At 35.9% G+C, this 19,379-nt stretch overlaps 2 protein-coding genes across 2 annotated transcripts; one reads left to right on the plus strand and one right to left on the minus strand.

The window, feature by feature from the left end:
- The first annotated feature begins 249 nt into the window (after positions 1-249).
- On the plus strand, positions 250-4,623 carry LOC144437980 (cartilage intermediate layer protein 1-like). Its single transcript, XM_078127014.1, has 4 exons — positions 250-322; positions 1,337-1,442; positions 1,964-2,118; positions 2,309-4,623. Exons 1-4 carry the CDS (start codon positions 250-252, stop codon positions 4,621-4,623), a joined length of 2,649 nt encoding a protein of 882 aa, XP_077983140.1.
- Positions 4,624-6,747: 2,124 nt separating this feature from the next.
- Positions 6,748-17,896, minus strand: LOC144437513 (transcription factor E2F5-like). The gene is made up of 7 exons (XM_078126453.1): positions 17,782-17,896; positions 14,996-15,105; positions 13,864-14,025; positions 13,158-13,266; positions 12,271-12,637; positions 11,270-11,365; positions 6,748-10,718 (listed from the first exon to the last, which is right to left on the minus strand). Exons 1-7 carry the CDS (start codon positions 17,890-17,892, stop codon positions 10,609-10,611), a joined length of 1,065 nt encoding a protein of 354 aa, XP_077982579.1. The 5' UTR covers positions 17,893-17,896; the 3' UTR covers positions 6,748-10,608.
- Positions 17,897-19,379: the final 1,483 nt, after the last annotated feature.

The following is a 19,379-nucleotide window of genomic DNA, read 5'->3' on the forward strand; positions in this document are numbered from 1 at the left end:
TCATTAATATCAATTTTCTGGTCTAGCTACATTTTGGCATTTCTGGTCTGCGATAGATGTTTTTTGGCTTTCAATCATGCCAAAACATATATTGTGACACTGCCTTCTCATTACTCCTAAATCATTTGTTACTGATTGTAAAGAAAATAATTTTTGACTGCAAACTCAAGAAAACTATACCATCCTTAAACTTAGTTATTTTGAATATTAAAATGACAATGAAGACTGAACTGTATATTTGCAAAAGAAATGACAGATATGGAAAACTTATTGACAAATGGTCAGGCCTCACAGTGTAAATCATTTCCCCATCCCTGTCAAAGTATATGTACTACTGTATTTCCTGATTTTCAGTTACTGTACTCTTTTTAAATAGACTTGTGAAGTTTTCCTAGAGAATCCGCAAATAAAAAAACCAAAACAAAACAAAACAAAAAAACCCAAACATATATAGTGCAATGATTTCTAGACTATCTTTACTTTCAAAAGTACCAATCATGACACACGATTACATTGTTGATCTTCATGATAAATATTTTCAATTGTACAGTTTTCGTGTTCATGGTGGACATTTTAAAAATAAACAACAAAATCGTTACACTTAATTTGACGCATTAGAGTCAGTAAATAATCATGCCAAAAATGTGAAATAACCATGTCTTGTCCATAGCTAGGTCACCCACGAAAATAAATAAATTTGGAGAAAAAACATTCAACAGTTTAATAACAAAAACATATAATTATTTGCAAAAGAATCAGACGACTGGTGATGACTTAGACAAAAATTAAAATCCTTGTTGCATATCGCCCATATCTCTCCTTTATAAAAAAATTGGAATTTACATTTTGTATATATATTATTCCACTAAATGATGAATCCTCTAAATTTTATCATGTTTTATAGCAGATTGATACTCACTGAGTTATATATATATATATATATATATATATATATATATATATATATATATATATATATATATATATATACTAGTATATATATATATATATATATATATATATATATATATATATATATATATATATATATATATAATATAATATAATCCAAACCATAGACCCTCCACCCACCAGTGGGTGGAGGGTCTATGCCCAAACCGGGGCTATGCAATCATTTAGTAATATTGAAATATTGATAAGTGGAACTGCGTCCATATACTGAAACATCAACCTGGAAAGGACATACAGTGTTTTGGCACAGTTTATGTTACCCTCACAACAGTAGATGGCGCTATATTACCCATTTCCGGTTTGCATTGTAAAACGGGCACTTGATTTACTTGTTTTAAAGTCTATTGACGTATTATCACTTTAGAACCACCAGTTGTGACGGAGCATCCACAGTCGAAATTAAGGAATATAGGCGAAGATGTTGCATTGTGCTGTGAAGCTCAGGGTGTACCACCACCAAGTTATGAGTGGTGAGTTTTCGTTATTTAATGGGGGGGGGGGGGTTAGTTTCAAAAGAATATTACATCACTGCTTGCAATTGTCTCGACAACAATTTTACTCATATTGATATACATCCTCAACATTAAAGGTTGTTATTAGGATATGCGTGCAAGTATTTTGAGACATAAATAAAAAAATACCATATAGCAACCATTACCATATCCATAGCAACAGGTTGCCAGAAAGAAAAAACCTCTAGTTCTGTCAAGTTTGATTTTTATTTTTTCCCGCCCTTAATGTTTTGCGGAACAGTGCCCTCTCTGGCAAAAATAAGCAAGTGGTTGGACTTTTGACGTCATCTCTACAGTCAAGATGACTTTTTATATTTTCACTTTCTTTTTTAAAAAATTGACCGACCGACCCACAATTGCTATGAAAACGTAATGAAAAACATATGGTCACACTAATATCTACTCTTGCTGTAAAAAATGATACATTTCAATGAATCACTTGTACCAAAATGTTTGCCATTACCTTTCTTCATTTATAGGTTCAAGGATGACGTCATTGTAAGTTCTGAAAACTACGTAGGCAACAGTTTACTGCTTTCAGATTTAAAGCTTTCTCATTCTGGTCGCTACATGTGCAGAGCTAATAATGTAGCTGGTGCTCAGTATTCACTGGCTGCAACATTGACGGTGTTAGGTAAGAAAGTACTTTAGTAATTTTAGAAAGATCTATTATCAATCTTCTACCCATCTATTTCATAATGAATATACACACACACATACATACATACATACATACATACATACATACATACATACACGTACGTACGTACATACATGATGTGTATGTGTATAACATTGTTTGTATAACAATTATGCCCCTGTAGATTCAAGCAGTGCAAGCTGTGATACGTCCCCATTGCAACAAATGACGAAACTACCTGATGGATGTACGGATGGTAGTGGTTCAAATTATTACGATATTGGTAAGTGTAGTAGACGGATCTGTCATGGAGGTCTGAGCAATACTACGCAGTGCACAGATGAACAAACTTATTGTTGTTCACCAACATCATCTGTATTCCATACCGTTCAGTGTGATTCTTTTGAGATAAAACTCAAGGTTGTAACTGGTTGTGGCTGTAACGTTTGCGGGAAACAAACAATTACTATACAAGGTAAAGCAGTAGGGGTCGACCAAGGTTATCCGCTTACCAATGGCTACATCCATATTGGTAATGATGAGGTGGGGAGAACGACCGCAAATGGAGAATTCTCTTTTGAGATTGGTAGAGGGCGTAAACAACTAGCGCTAACTTTCACAGATAAATGGGACTATTTTGCTGAAACTGTGAAAATTATTCCACTAAATGATGAATCCTCTAGATTTTATCATGTTGTGTTGCTATCCAAAAAAGCTGAAGCAGTCACTCTGAGCGGAAATCAGTCTTCTGTGATTTTCATGGGAAACAAAACAGAAGGCGAAGTTAAAGTTGAACTTGAGATTCCAGAACAATCCTTTCATGCCGAAGACGGCAGTTTATACACTGATGAAGTAAAAGCATCGGTTACGTTTTATGATCCTGCCGACCCCTCCGCTGCTGACGTCATGCCAAGTGATCTCTCCACTAGGGACATCGAAGGGAACCAACAAGCTTTGCGTACATATGGAATGTTTTCGACGCAATTCAAAGACAAAGATGACAATCCACTACGAGTTGATAAACCAATGCAATTAGTTATAGATCCTGTAGAGGCTGGTATCGATTTGAATGACATAGATGCTGATGGAAAACCACGCGTCCGTTTATGGGCATTGAACAAACTTAGCGGTGAATGGGAGGACAGTGGTGAGCTACAGGTGGTAAAAGCAAAACGTCGTAAGCGGGATATTGAGGACTTTTTGATTGGTACTGTTACTGTCACTGGTTATCATGTGTGGATCTTCAATTTAGACACGATGGAGGACAGACTCCATACGTGCTACCTGAAAGTGAGAACATATAAAACTAAACACATGGAAGAAACTGTGCAGAATGCAGAAGTCACGGCTGTAACAGCAGATCCTACTAACAGCATATCAGGAGGAGTCTTATATTATTATCAGAAGGGTACAACATCCAATGATGGAAGCGTATGCTTGAAGACATTTTGTGACAGAAGTGGTGATCTGTTTCAAATTCATATAAGTGTAAAATATGGAGATGAAACCTTTACACCTTATCACCCAAGTGAAGTTCCAGATAGTAAACATCCTGCAGCATGGCCACAGGATTTGCAAGATTCTTTCAGCGTGCTAGGTGGTAACGCCTCCTTTTCATCCATGAAGGGTATCACTCCACGGATGGCAACAGACGAATATGATTATAACTGGGCATATAGTGACTCCGACTATGACAGAATAGTAGACCAAGATCTCGGCCCTTTGTATTGGCAATGGTATTATGAATGGGTGGCAGAATACAGATGTTGGGAGGCCGATACTACTGAGAACTTTGTTGTCCTTACGGGTCCAGAACGTGGCTTAGAAGAGTACACAGCACATCCGTATGGGTATGATTGGCAGCGTGACGAAGAGACTCTCCGTACTACTTTGTCATGGTATCCTCATGAAGGTACACTGAAAAGAGTCTGTTTTATAAAACTTTCTGTCGGTGGTACAAAAACTGGGCGTTTTAAAGTTTCCAGCCATGGCGGTGAGTTAGACATTGTGTTGGGTGAATTATTTGGATATCGAATTGATGACTCAAAAAAAGCAAATTCCGTCTCGTCGGCGGCTTGCATTGAGTTCAAATGCAGTGGTCCAATCCGAGAAGGAAACCCATTCGGTAACTTTCCACCTAGCGCACCTGTGAGTGGCGTAACACTTGGAACAGACAAAACAATTCTCAAAATCAAGCCTGCAGATCCGAATTGTCAACTGACTTCAGGCAGTGGCGGAATAAACCAAGGGTTGTCAGATTACTTTACTCTCACGGGAGTCAACGATATAGTCGACTCAGAAGTGACTTTTCAAGTACCTGAGGGTGACAGTAATGGGCCATCAACCGGTTTATACTCGTTTCGAGGTACACGGAATTCCGGATACAGTAATGCTCTCACTAACTGCCATGTTGGCGACGACGACGCATACAGTCTTCCCGTTCAAGATCAAATCGACAACCCTGACCAAGGCTGGGCTTTCCATTTTGATTGTACCTGAGCCATCTATTACTGTCAATAAGATTTGATAAGCGGAATGGCAAAATCGAAAGTGATATAGAACACATATTCCAGAATATGTAGTAATGTAGTGATGAGATCTTTTTCTAATACCCAAGATTGTAAACAAAGAGTATCATTTGTAATCAAATGTCAAAAGTTAAATCCTACGCTTACATGTAAGTACGATTATAATCGGACTAGCTGTCTTTTGCATTGAGTGCAAGTCGTTGACACACACACACACACACACACACACACACAGAGGCACACACACAGAGACACAGACAGACAGACACACACACAGACATGTAGCTAGACAGACAGACATGTGACAGACACAGACCAACAGAGACAGAAACACACACACACACACACACACACACACACACACACACACTCCACCAAGAATATATAACACTTAACCATAAGTTCTACTATAAAATATTGTATCAATGGAATATTTAGGGCCCTGTATACTCCCAATATTACCTTTAGATTTACGCACAGGATACATTGGCACAAATCTCAGATTTATTATAGCTAAACTGTTTCAATCACACCTTGAATTGAGTTTTAATTTTAGCATCATTTTATTTTGTATTCATGGATAATGTACTAACATATAATACATTGTATCATCAACTCAGTGCATATACATGTTGTTGTTTTCAGTTACATTTAACAAAAGTGACAATAACATAATGTTTGTCAGCATAACATTTATAGTGGCAATGAAGATGAGAAATGGGTAGTTATATTGGGCTTCTAATTACATTGTAATCTAACAATATCATGTGTTTTTGTACCAGAATAACAAATTATGTGAAAAAACATATACCAAGTCTGTCTTTGAGACCCTATACTTGCTAAACTAAAAAAAAAAATTGTATAAACAGTTTGTTACAGTACATACAGGAAGTAATTCATAAACAAACTAGATAATCACATAACGAGTAAATTAGACGCACAACCCAAAATACCCATTTTGCAAATTTAATCTTGGACCACAATTCTTCTAGTGGAGGTCTGAGATTTAGTGGATCAATGGATTATGGCAATAGCAACATCTCAGTTATTATACAGTAGTATTCCAATGCAAAAACAATCATTGCAACAATATCTAGACTCAATCTGACGAGGTGAAAGCGACTGGATTTCTTTACTGTCAAATGCAACCAGAAGAATCCTTATCATCAGTCTAGCTACTAGACCTTCAGTCTTTCTTTTCATATTACGAACAACGAAAGGTCGCATGCCTCGAGTACTCGCTTCCTTTTTGTTTGGCAACCTTTGGGGCACAGACCCGAAATCTAATTGGCACGACTACCTTTACAGCTGTAAGTCATACTAGTACCTCCCAGCTCCCTTTACATGTCTTGTGGGATGAGAAGAGCGCCCCCAAAAGATGATCTTTCAGTCCATATCATAGCACACCTAGAAACCAGTGACACGTGACTCTGTAGTAGTTGCTGTGAAACATCGAAAGTACATTGGAACACAATTTGTTGATTTTTGAATCAAAGGCTGGTGCATCAAATTTGAAAACAAAACTACTGTTAACCAAAAAACATGTTCGAATAATTGTGTTGTTACTGTTTTGCTGTGTTGGTGCAAATTCTACTGCTAACTTATATTACTCTGGATTAAATTACTAACACAATTTTATCTTTGTGATTGTCTTTTTTTTCAGTGAGTGTATGTTAACTAATATATTTTGTATTTTAAAACAAAGCATGTCAGAGTGAGTTTTTAGGTTTTAGGAAATTCTCCTACTGGAAGTGCCAAGTCATTTGGAAATAACCCCTTTTGGGTGGGGCTGGGCTTTCATGGTTGACACCATAACCTCTGCTCCACATGCATTTACTATAGGTGTGTGTGAAAATATGTCGACTATCTTGTTCTATTTTCTGCTATTGCAGGTACCAAGAATTACATAAGGTAGACTTCTTGAGTTTGGATTTACTCACTCTCTTGCCCCCCCCCCCTCTCCCTCTCTCTCTCTCTCTCTCTCTCTCTCTCCACACACACACACACACACACACACACACACACACACACACACACACACACAAACACAGGCGCTCCTCCATGCCTATAGTAAAGACTATAGTACTACTAAACCTTAGTTCAGTTGTGCTTTTAAAAAACACAAACTTTATACAGCATTAAAAAAAATTGAATTTTCAGTGGGAATTTATTGTAGCACACATGGTGCTCTGGTGAAAACAGTTATAACAAAATCCAACCAATATAAACATTTTCCACACAACTGAGTAACAAAAGCAATTCGTTTGCATAACAATAAGTTGAATCAGGTTTCTTTTTGGAGATCTATACCAAGTCTACAATAATAGTCCAAAATTCGATTTACAAAAATGTAATAGTACAAATCTAAGTTCACACTGATACATGTACATCTCCCCCATTATTTGTATAACATCTAAGGTTATCACCCCCAAGTTGTTGTATATTACAAGGTTTTATGTTTTTTTTTTTAACTCTACAAAAACTTACTGAAAGGTTTGTTCCTACAAAATGTTATATATTACACAGTACTAAATGAACACTCCTTTTACGAAATTTAGTACATGTCTCAATATACATATACTATCTCGCTGTCGTTTCAGCCAGAAACCATCCAGGATAGTTACTGGGCAGGTGAAGCTTAAACGGAATTCAAGAAAATTGCTGACCAAAAAATGTTTTATTAGCTTGCTAGATCAAATGACTTACACAGGTTACAACACACAAGCTAAAAAACTTTAAACTGCTTGTATGTCATAACCTGTGTATAAGTCAAGAAAAGTGGAGTATCAAAGTTGTGATAAAAAACGACAATTTATCTGAATGAAAATCATAATTAGAAAACTTCATGTACATTCTAAATCATACAAATATATGCTAGGCCCCGTATGGGTGCTTTGCAACTTCAGGTTACAATTTGAGGTTATCTCCTTATGTCAAGTGGGTTACCACTCAATCCTCAGACACAGACACCTGTATCAGTGTTTAACACCCCCCCTCCCACACACACACACACATGTATTAATATCACCTATTCAGTACCATGCATAATTACATTTTGACTGGGGGGGGGGGGACGAATCTGAGACTGTATGACAATCATTTATGTAGAAAGCTTCTGGAACATGCACACAGCTAAAAACAAACTGGTGGAATAAGTACCATTTCTTTTGATGCTAAGTAGTGATATCACATGCTTTCGAAAGTAGAACAACGCTTAGTGACTTTACAGAAAAGAAACACCAAAAACACATGCTAAAAGTTACAATTACAGGAGCTTGAAAATTTAAAGATTTTATGTACACACTTAATTTGATTCAATTCTACTCTATACAGGCTGATTATAGTATACAAAAATATACACACACTTTGATTATCTGTAACTCACTATCAAGACTGTAAAATACAGTGGGTGGTACACACCAGTAGTCTACATGTCCATGTAGCAAAAGACTATTTGAGCAGCACCAAAATCTGTACAGTACAATCTTACTACTAGTACACACATATACGTTCTATTATGGTATGAACAACCCAACTGATTCCCACATACTGATGTACCTCACTTAGGACTCAGGAGAGTTTAAAAGTATGTGAAAATCCCAAACTTGTCCTGGAACTTTCTGACGTTGGACACGAAAGAAGGGTCATCTAATAACCCACCTACATTTTGTTCTGGACATGTACTCTTGTCTCCTTAACATGGTACTGTTAGAGTTTTAATATGTCATGTGCACTGTTGCACTTCAACTGAAGAAAGATACAAATATGTACAAAGGGCTAAATTCTAAACATCTTACATTGGGTTTACTTTTAAAACATCATTGTGGAATTTTAAAGTAACTATAGTATGGCAGTGCTGGACATCATAAAACTGTTTTCAGCTGCTTTCACTGAAGCAATCTATGTACTAAAATAAACTCCCCACTTAAACCCTACCCTTCCATGCTGGCATACTAACCATGTAGACTGAAAGATTCATCGTTGTTGGCACTTCTGTTATCCATACGTTAAACATGAGAATTACAGGAGTGTACACAATGATGGAGCTTTCAGTCGAAACATAAGACAGTGGAGAAGCCCTCTGTCTATGGTTGAAATGACCTTGGAGCTTACAGAACTAACAACTTTAAATAGATCAACTAAACAGCTAACAGAATACAACCCCTTCCCCCATTGTCTACTTGCATTGATATACATTTGTACAAACATGATCTGTAATTTGGGTATTTTTTGGCATTTTTTGCTCTAAATTCACGGTATGAACTCATTCAATAGAAACATTTCAGTGGAATTGATTAGTAATGAAAACATTATGCTATGAACAGATGTACTAACAACCTAAATGTAAATTAGTAAGGAACAACATATATCATGAACAAGGTGACTTGAAATTTGTATGCAACTTAGTGAGACTTTGATACTGATACATCTACTGTGCACACAGACAGATACACTGGCAGCATATGCCAACTGGGATGCAAACGGGAGAGAATACCATGTCCTATATATACAAATGTATGATATACAGATGGCAAATGTGCAGATTGGTGAGCAAAAATATTCCAAATTTGGATGGAATAAAACAATATAACACACAATATTGCATATTTGGATAAATGAAAATAACACCCAATAGTGTGGAAGCTAATATGCAAAGCTTGAGCAACAATATCCCATATTTGGATGAAAGAAAATAACATCCAATAGTGTGGAAGCTGATATGCAAAGCTTGAGCAACAATATCCCATATTTGGATGAAAGAAAATAACATCCAATAGTGTGGAAGCTGATATGCAAAGCTTGAGCAACAATATCCCATATTTGGATGAAAGAAAATAACATCCAATAGTGTGGAAGCTAATATGCAAAGCTTGAGCAACAATATCCCATATTTGGATGAAAGAAAATAACATCCAATAGTGTGGAAGCTGATATGCAAAGCTTGAGCAACAATATCCCATATTTGGATGAAAGAAAATAACATCCAATAGTGTGGAAGCTAATATGCAAAGCTTGAGCAACAATATCCCATATTTGGATGAAAGAAAATAACATCCAATAGTGTGGAAGCTGATATGCAAAGCTTGAGCAACAATATCCCATATTTGGATGAAAGAAAATAACATCCAATAGTGTGGAAGCTGATATGCAAAGCTTGAGCAACAATATCCCATATTTGGATGAAAGAAAATAACATCCAATAGTGTGGAAGCTAATATGCAAAACTTGAGCAACAATATCCCATATTTGGATGAAAGAAAATAACATCCAATAGTGTGGAAGCTGATATGCAAATCTTGAGCAAAATATCCCATATTTGGATGAAAGAAAATAACATCCAGTAGGCTGGTGGCTAATATACAAATTGGTGAGCAACAATATCCCATATATTTGAACATGCAAATTTGTTGCCTTTCGGCAAGTTGGCGAGAAAACAATATCCCATATGTGGATCATACACACTTGCAACATATATGCAAATTAATTAAAATATATCCCATATTTGGAACGTGCACATTGGTAACTTGTGTGCAAATATTGTTCCATATTTGGAACATGCACACTGGCAACCATATATGCAAATTAATGAGAAAATATCCCATATTTGGTACATGCAAAAGGTGGCTTATATTTAAGTCTAAAAAAAACTGACTGGTACTGTTGATGGTTGCATGTAGAGTCTCGCATACAAAATATCCTTTATTTACTTCAGAACAATTACGTTATCTAAGACGTGGTTCATGCTGAAGTACTAGGAAGAGCTTCTCAGGTATCAAATATCAAAATTCTTAATGGATCTGTGTGGGCTTTCTTACACTAAGCTCCCTCTCAAAAACATACAAAAAGTCCTTACAAGTTTGTTGTAAACTAAACTCTAGGTAATATAACAGTGGCTTTTTTTTAAATATACAGTATATGTACAATAGAAATTCTATGGCAGTTGGTGTTGACATTCTCACAATGTGGGTACATCAAAGAGATCACACACTCCTTCACTATCATCTAGATTGAAATAATAGTCATGATCACCAGGTGGGGGAGATAACCGCAATAACGGTGCAAAAACTGTAAATAGAAGAAAAAAAAGGGCACAGAATCAGTCATAATCTAACATTTATTTCACTGCTTGCTTGTCAATTACTACTGGGGGCAAATCCATTTCAGGTCAGTTTACCTCCAGATATCCATTGATTACAAACCTCCATTTAGAAACTTTGTATACATTTTGTATTTGCTGAATATTCATGATATGCAGAACTGCTGTGATTTGATAGGTAAATGTGAATGAATGAATGAATGAAATTTATTTCACCAGATAACAAAAATAAGCTACACTTTCAAAGAAACATATGATACAAATATACAAAATGTAGCTGAATTACTGCTGTTGTTGGCTGGATTTTTCATATTTTCTTTCATGTTAGAAGTTATCTATATTGAAACACACACAGTTACTTCAGACTATGGTTGATTGGGTTTCATGCTTGGATCTAAGAAAGTACTCTTTGTTCAGCTGTGCTAATAGAAAGCCTAAGCCTACAATATGCATTTATGTACAGCAGTGATTTTTAATCTGACAAAACTACAAGTCTATATACAACTGAACCGGAACTTACTTTCTGATGATATGAGTTCATCAATAAGTTCACCATCCATGGTAGGATCTTTTGAGGGATCAAACAGAATATCGCTAGGCATATCACTTTCAATACCTGTGTAAAAAAAAGTCAAAAATTTGAACGATTTGAGTTGAAATGATAGCATCAGTACAATGACAGCATCACATGGTTGAACAAACTCCTATGTAGCGCTACTGTAAAAAAAAAAAGTCAACATCCATAACTTCTAACTGTTTCAAGTAGTCTGTAATTTTTACTACGTGGAAATGTCTTCAATTTTCACTAGGAATGTCTGCAATTTGTAACCGTGTGACTCAAGTGTCTGTAACTTGCTATCATGTGGCTCAATTAAGTGTATGTATCTTGTTTAATATCCTGTGACCCGAACGTAACCTGTTACGAATTTGCTGTAGTGTCTGTAACTTCTTAGCATATATGGCTGAAGATTTTTGTAATCATCTGTGACTAGAGGAAATTGTTTCAAACCTGTTACAATGTAACTGAACTTGTGAAGTGTTAAAGACATGTAACAGTGTGACTGAAATATCTACAACCTGATAGTCACAAGGTGACTGAAGTGTCCACAACCTGTTACAATATGACTAGAGTGTCTATAACCTGTTACAAAGTAACTGAAGTGTCTACAACCTGATACAATGTGACTGAAATGTCTACAACCTGTTACAATATGACTAGAGTGTCTATAACCTGTTACAAAGTAACTGAAGTGTCTACAACCTGATGCAATGTGAGTGAAATGTCTACAACCTGTTACAATATGACTAAAGTGTCTATAACCTGTTACAAAGTAACTGAAGTGTCTACAACCTGTTACAATGTGACTGAAATGTCAACAACCTGTTACAATATGACTAAAGTGTCTATAACCTGTTACAATGTGATTGCAGTGTCTATAACTTGTTACAATGTAATTAATGTGTCTGCAATCTGTTACAATGTGACTGAAGTATCTTACAATCTGTTACAATGTAACATACCTGTATCCATTCTTTTTATTATTTCATGTGACAAAGATGACCCAGTGACTGTTGTGGTGCTTGTTGTAGGAGTACTACTACTAGGTGGCAATGAGGTGTCCATAGGTTGGGCTGGTATAATTTTACTTGCTAATTGAATAGCTGTTTTCTGTGGTGTACTTGTGCTACATGTTTCTGATGAAGACGACGACGACGACGATGAGTTTGGCAGTCCTTGGTTAATTGCTGTAGTCTGGTTTAGGTTTGGTGGTGGTACAGGCACAACTACAGGACTATTACTTGTTGTATCTTTGTTTACAAGTAATACATATATTGGACCATTATAACTCTTGAGGTGTATTTGATAACGTTTTTGTTGATTTGTACCCTGTGAAATGGAATGGAAAGCAAACTGTGTAACGGCAAACTGTATATGATGTCAATCACAGACAAAAGAATGGTTTTGTTAATGTATTATGCATACATTGTAATGTATATTTGATGCAATGTGCCAAATTGAAAGTTCTATTTCAGCAACATCTATATCTATCATTTGACATAGAACTGTACACCTGATATGGTTGCATTTATACAAATTTGTCAGCCGGTTTGACAAGTGCATATATAGCTGCAATTTAATAAACCTACAATATTTAAACTTTTCAAAGTGTATGATCTAATTTGACCATTTTCATTTCATTTTCTGTCATTCTCATTTATACATCTATAACTTGGTCCATTTACACTATGCTCACTGATCTATTCTCATATCAAGCCTGTAGTATTTGCCTACATGCACAAATAAAGAGACAGCTATTTGACAAGACTTGTGTGCAACTGATGTTTTTTGCAGTCAATAGTGCTGAAAAATAAAGTCAAAGTCCAAGGCATACAAAATTCTAACTTACCAACTCTGGGATAGGTACTTCTAGTTGTGTGCCTGATGGTGCCTGAATAGCTAGTAATGTATCTCCTCGGAAACATCTACAGATGTCTTCATGTGTCACATATGCTAACGTAGACTACAGTTAAGGAAACAACTAGTACAGTATGAAACAAGAACAGCCTACCGACATGGACATGTACACAAGTCATTTCCTCTCATATATTTACTCAGCATACATACACTGGAAATAAACTATTGCCAATAAAATTTCCAGCAGCTACATGTATACAGGTGAATATTATACTCACTCAGCACACCCACCCAAAATAAACTCTTGCCAATGAGAACCTTGCCTAGCAGCTATACAGGTATATGAATATGTAAATACATATCAAACCCTTTCAATCGGCCATTTCTCTAAATAAATCATTAATGAAAATGGAACATTTTTACTACATATAAGTTAATTTCTAAGTTGCACTATAGTGTTTACAGTAGTCAATTTATTTAGAGCTGCAACTACATGCTGAAAAAATATTTACAATATAGCTATTTCTTTCAAATTCTAGGCGTACATGTATGGTTGCTGGTATGATCAGTTACTTTGCATATAGACCCTACACGTGTTGGGTCTATGCTTTGCACCACTATCTTTCAGTAAGCGAAAACTTATTTGTACACAAGAAATGAAATATGAACACTTTGATGGTCAACATGTAAAAGGATATCTATGATTCTCTTGGTCATCTGTCACATTCTTTATACTTTGTTGAACCCACACCCTCTGTTGATCTAATTCAGCCTCCCTAGCATCAAGATCATCAAGTTCTCTCTTCAAAACAGCCAATTTGTCTGAAATTTCTTTTGTATTACACCCTGGTCCTGCACCCCTATAAATGAAAACAGCATATAAATGAAGTGTGAGTATATACATCATGCTATAGGCATTTTTACTGATATATCTGTGCTGTTCTAAAGATGAATCAATTCAATCTACAAGTCAGGTCATAGACCCGCCACCAACATGGTGGAGGGTGTATGGTCAAATCCAATCCGATTAAAATCCTATGTATTGTACACTTCGTGATTTCATTTTGGCTGTTATGTTTACTGTCGTTTGTTCCTTTGAGAGCGCTCATTACATACATCTGACACAACACCATAGGCGTTCCCGTACCAAAGCAGATGTAGTATGTAACGAGCGCTCACAAAAGTACAAAATGACAGTATATGTAACAACCAAAAAGGAATCGTGAAGTGTACAATACACTGGATTTTAATCTATAAGCAATGTAATGTTATCAAAAAAAAAAACATTCTGGATATTCGTACAAACATCTCTACCTAATTATTGTCCTCTCAGATGCGTTTACTTTTTTTGTAACAATGTGTGTTGTCATTCAAGAACTACACTTACTGGCATTGGAAAACAACAACACAGCTTTGCCTTCTACCATGCACAGTTCAAGTTATACACGTTCAAAGAAAAAATATGGGATTTATTTGTCTGTCATTTTGTGTCACAACACTGTGCATCAGCATTGTCTGTGGAACTTGATATATGAACATCGGCAATCATTTTTATTTTCCTCCTGTATAAATTATTCTTTATATAATAATTCACAAATATTTGTCTTCATTCAGTTGGAAAATACTCTTAACATAAACACTACATATGAGTGACATACGTAGGAAGCCTTGTCACAACCAGTCTTGGACAAGTATTGATAAGATGCTACCGTATGTAACTCATATTTTCCTCAGCTGTATGATTCGAAAAGTACCAGAAAATAACATATAATTGTGTATCTTTGCCAGTCAATATCAAAACATGATACAATATAATAATAAAGTACTTACTTCCATTGTATACTGTTCTTGGATTTCTTTTCTATAAGTCCTATACCTTCTAACACATTTGTGATATCATAAATTCTTCTCTTTTGCCTCACTGCCAACTGATCTGCTGCCTGTAACCATTACAAAAATTATAAGCATCACCATGGATATTTGACTGCAAAATTTCACATGTCTAAAATACAAGATTTTTTTATTATCCAACAACTTTTTGCGAATTAATTTTTCTTGTAATACATGTAGTTCCTTGGATACGGAGAAGCATCATTAGCATCTATAAGTCCAGTGTTGGAGCCAGCCTTTTGAAAAAGTGGGACATAGTCACCATAGTGTCCCGAAACTTTCATTTTTGAAACAATGTGTCAAATGACCCAAAAACCCCCTCTGGCTGCAGTACTGTAAGTCTGTAAAATACATCGCTGGGGACATCCTTAGCATCCCTTCCCCTTTATGGAAAGGGATGAGAAGTCTGAAGAGTGCACACATTGGCTGATCTTTCTGTCTACATCTATGACAATGTGCTGATAATGAACACGTCTGACAGCAGAAGTACATGTAATGATGAATGCTGCAGACAGTGTCTGACAACAGAAACTGGTGTTGAATCAAAACAATAATTGGCAATCAGGGTTCACAAGATTAATGGAGTCTCTCAACTGTCTAGGAGATTTGGTAAGTTTTTGAGTAAATTACAAGACTTTAGATCAATTAACGTGTAATTTTTCAGGGGGGAATTTTGTTGTAGATCTCACAAAGAAATTTACTTATTACAATTTATAAATTTCATTTCCCACAGTTTATTCAATGTGTGGTATTCATTTCATTTCAAGTAAAAGGATCTATTGAAATGATGGGTCTGACTCTGGCCAGCAATATAATTCGTAATCATAAATTTCAGTGTGCCCTCTAATGATAGCTAAATTTTGTTGTTGTGAGTCAAAATGTTAAAAACTGTCATTTCTTGTGAGTCACCACACAGTAATAGATAGGGAAACACCAAATTTTGGTGCATCACTAGAAATTATGCGTGTCAGTGGCATGTGAATTTGGCATAGAGGGCACACTGATCATAGATCACAATATATTACTAAGTAGGACGCACTTGGTCTGAAAATATGACTGTTTTTCAGTATACATGTACCACTGCCGTATGCAATAAGTGATAGCATGAATATCAGCACAATAAACTCCTCATAGAATAGTTCCAACAGAATACAATCAACAACTCTTTAATGAAGTGAAACTGCATGAAGAACAAAATATTGATCACATTCCCCAAACTGCCACGATAATTAATTTACAATTGCTTAGTATTTCAGCTGACACCTTCCATCTCTGCAGCTAATGTAGTTAAATTGTACGGGATCCCATACTCAAAGGACTACAGCTGTTGGCACTTACTGTCCATAACTTTTGCATTAATCAATACCTTATTCCATGTCATGAACAATACACACATGGTTTGCTAATCCTACGGCTAAAAGTCATCAATAGAAGCAGACTTTCCTTTCTCTTTAAGCCCCCCAATTACCAAATCATTTGAAGACCACCACAGTAACTTTTAAAGTCTGTATTGGAATTCCGTTAGCACTTGGGTATTCAAACTTTGAAGTGCTGGATAAACGTGCATGAATGAAACCTGTGTACATGTGTGTATGTGAATCATATATTATAAAACAATATACGAGAATGGGGGTCAATGGACTCTGGGTTTTATAGTTACATATGAAAATTTATACTCACAGAGCCAGTGTTAATCTGGGATTTGCTTCCAAACAATCTTTTTGTCAACTCTCTCTCAGTGTACAATTTTTATTTGTAGTTCTAATATAATCTAACTCTCAAAATGTAATGAATATTTATACACAATTCTTAATGTACATGTACATGTAGTATTAGTACATGAATGAACTTGTGGATTGTATATCACTATATGTACTTTGTTGCATAACACATTACAAAAAATACATGCTGTTTTATAAAATATCTAAAATAATATGTCAAATCAGTCCACACATTGACAATATTTTTCTTTGGAGACTTCCTGATTCCTTGAAATTTGAAACAGTGAATATTTGTCTAATGGACACAATGTGAAAATGTTTCTAGTTTGACATGCCATGGAGGTAAAAGATACCTCAACCGTCATGGTAAACCAAATACCATATCACAACCGAATGACAACATTAACATGTTGAGACGCGACACTGAGGTTTGACTGAACGAATATTGTTTTCATTCGAATACTAGTATGGGACTCAATCGCGTCTCGTTCCACCTCAAAAAACTCGCGACAAAAAACACCCTTGATTAGTGTCATGGAATCTATTGTATATACATTATCACCACTTTACAATCAGCCGAGACATATATATGATCTGAATGTTTTTCAAGTATAAATTAACAACTGCAGTGGCATGGCACTGACAGTCGTTACAACCTAAAGGTCAAGTCGTTCATATGCAGATGACCCTGTGCTCTGTGTATATTTGAAAACGAATGACCCACATTCTAAATATTCAGTGGATCGGAAATTCGAATAAAACATCCTATAAAATGACTGCTTCATATAAACATAAAATTTACTGCATTTTTGTTTCCGACCAAGTAACAAAGAATATTTAATATTCTCAGATACAAATGAAAACTCGACGTCACATGCCATGCCACTCATCTTGACCGACCAGGGCCAGGGATATTTAAAATTTGAAGTGCACGCTGACGTACGGAAAACTACCTATAGAACGCTGTTAAAATACTAGAAACGCTATTTGATTCAACGTGCTTACCAGTTTAAGATCTAACACTCCATCCTTCGCCTCCTGGAGCAGAGAAACGAATCTGGTTGTTAATAAACCGAGACTTTTCTCGTGCCTACTCGAGTGTACACTGTCCGCCATTGTGATTTCCGTTAGATTTTCGAAGTGCAACATGGGAAAAGGACATTGATAAATTTGCATATTGACACGGCTGTTACGAAGTCAAAACGGTTGCTATGGTGTAAGCATGTGGCAAGCCCCCTGACTGATTGGCTGACCCCCGCCCCGGGCCCACATTGAGCAAGCTGAACAGTAGTGTACAGAGTAGTGTAGTTGCCATTCGTTGATGAAAATAATTTGAAGGAACAGCCGGCCGATCACAGTGAAAGACGAAATAAGTGTGAAAGATATTAAACAAATTTACATGTAAAAACAAAATCGGATTGACATGTAAAAAACTTTCATTTTTGTGGCAAAAATCAATGTCACCATATGGATGAAAAATGGGTATTTATTTTGGATTTCAAAGTTATAAAAGCAACTTGTGCATAAATCATTTTTTCTATGTACATTTTCCTTTATTTTGTTTTTGCATAATTTTAATATTTTGTACCATTTTCTTTGCTGTAAGCCTAAATGTCTGTGGAAGTGTACACACCTAATATAAATAACAATGCATATCACAGATGAGGGAAGATACTACCCCCTATTATAAGTATAATATCATATCATATCCATGGCGCATATATGAGAATGCTGGGTTGGGGTGAGGATGGTATGAGGTTGCCTTGGGGTGGGTATGGGGATGGTTTGGCATTGCATGGTTGCACAGTGCTCCTTATGTGACAAATGTACAAATTTGTAATATTTTTGGTTTACACCCCCATTTTAGGGAAGTTAGTCAATTAACTTTCTTGAGTATATAATGTGTTCTGGTTGTAGCAGTAGTGGAAGGATCAATCATTATTTTCAAAACAAAATATCTGTGTTCTCTGGTCAAAAAATGTGCCCAACATTGAGATGAAATTAAGTGAACAGAGAGAATGTAAACTTACATGATATATATAATATTTTCTAGTAGTTTTATCTGTTTTTGCATGTGATACCCCCCTCCCCCCCGAAAACAAATGGAAACAGGAAAAAAAAAAAAAAAAGAAAAAGTTATATATATATTAAAGATCTCAAGCACTAAGATTTCAATGTACATATTGAACATTTAAAACAGATTGTAGGAGTCCATAATTTTGTGTTGGTTATCTGGAGTAAAATACCACAAGTAACTGTTACATGTATTATATGTAGCAAAAATCTCTCGCTCCCATCTCTCCCATCCCATGTGTACATCTAACTTTACCACTTAAAGTTTTGACTGGCCCTCCTTCGGGTATTAGCAAGAAATTGTAGATGAATGGAGGAAAATGGAATGGTGCACAATAAATACACTAGTCTAGAGGCTATCCATGGCTTTGAATCTCTTTGAAGACAAGAGAGATATTGAGATATGATGCCATGGATCGCATCAGCCATGGATCGCATCTAGACTAGAGCGATCTTGAGACATGATGCCATGGACAGTGTCTAAACTAAAGAGAGATCTTGAGATTTGATGCCACAGATAGCACTAGACT

The sequence above is a fragment of the Glandiceps talaboti genome, chromosome 7 (assembly GCF_964340395.1).
Source record: "Glandiceps talaboti chromosome 7, keGlaTala1.1, whole genome shotgun sequence".
Taxonomy (NCBI): Eukaryota; Metazoa; Hemichordata; class Enteropneusta; family Spengelidae; genus Glandiceps; species Glandiceps talaboti.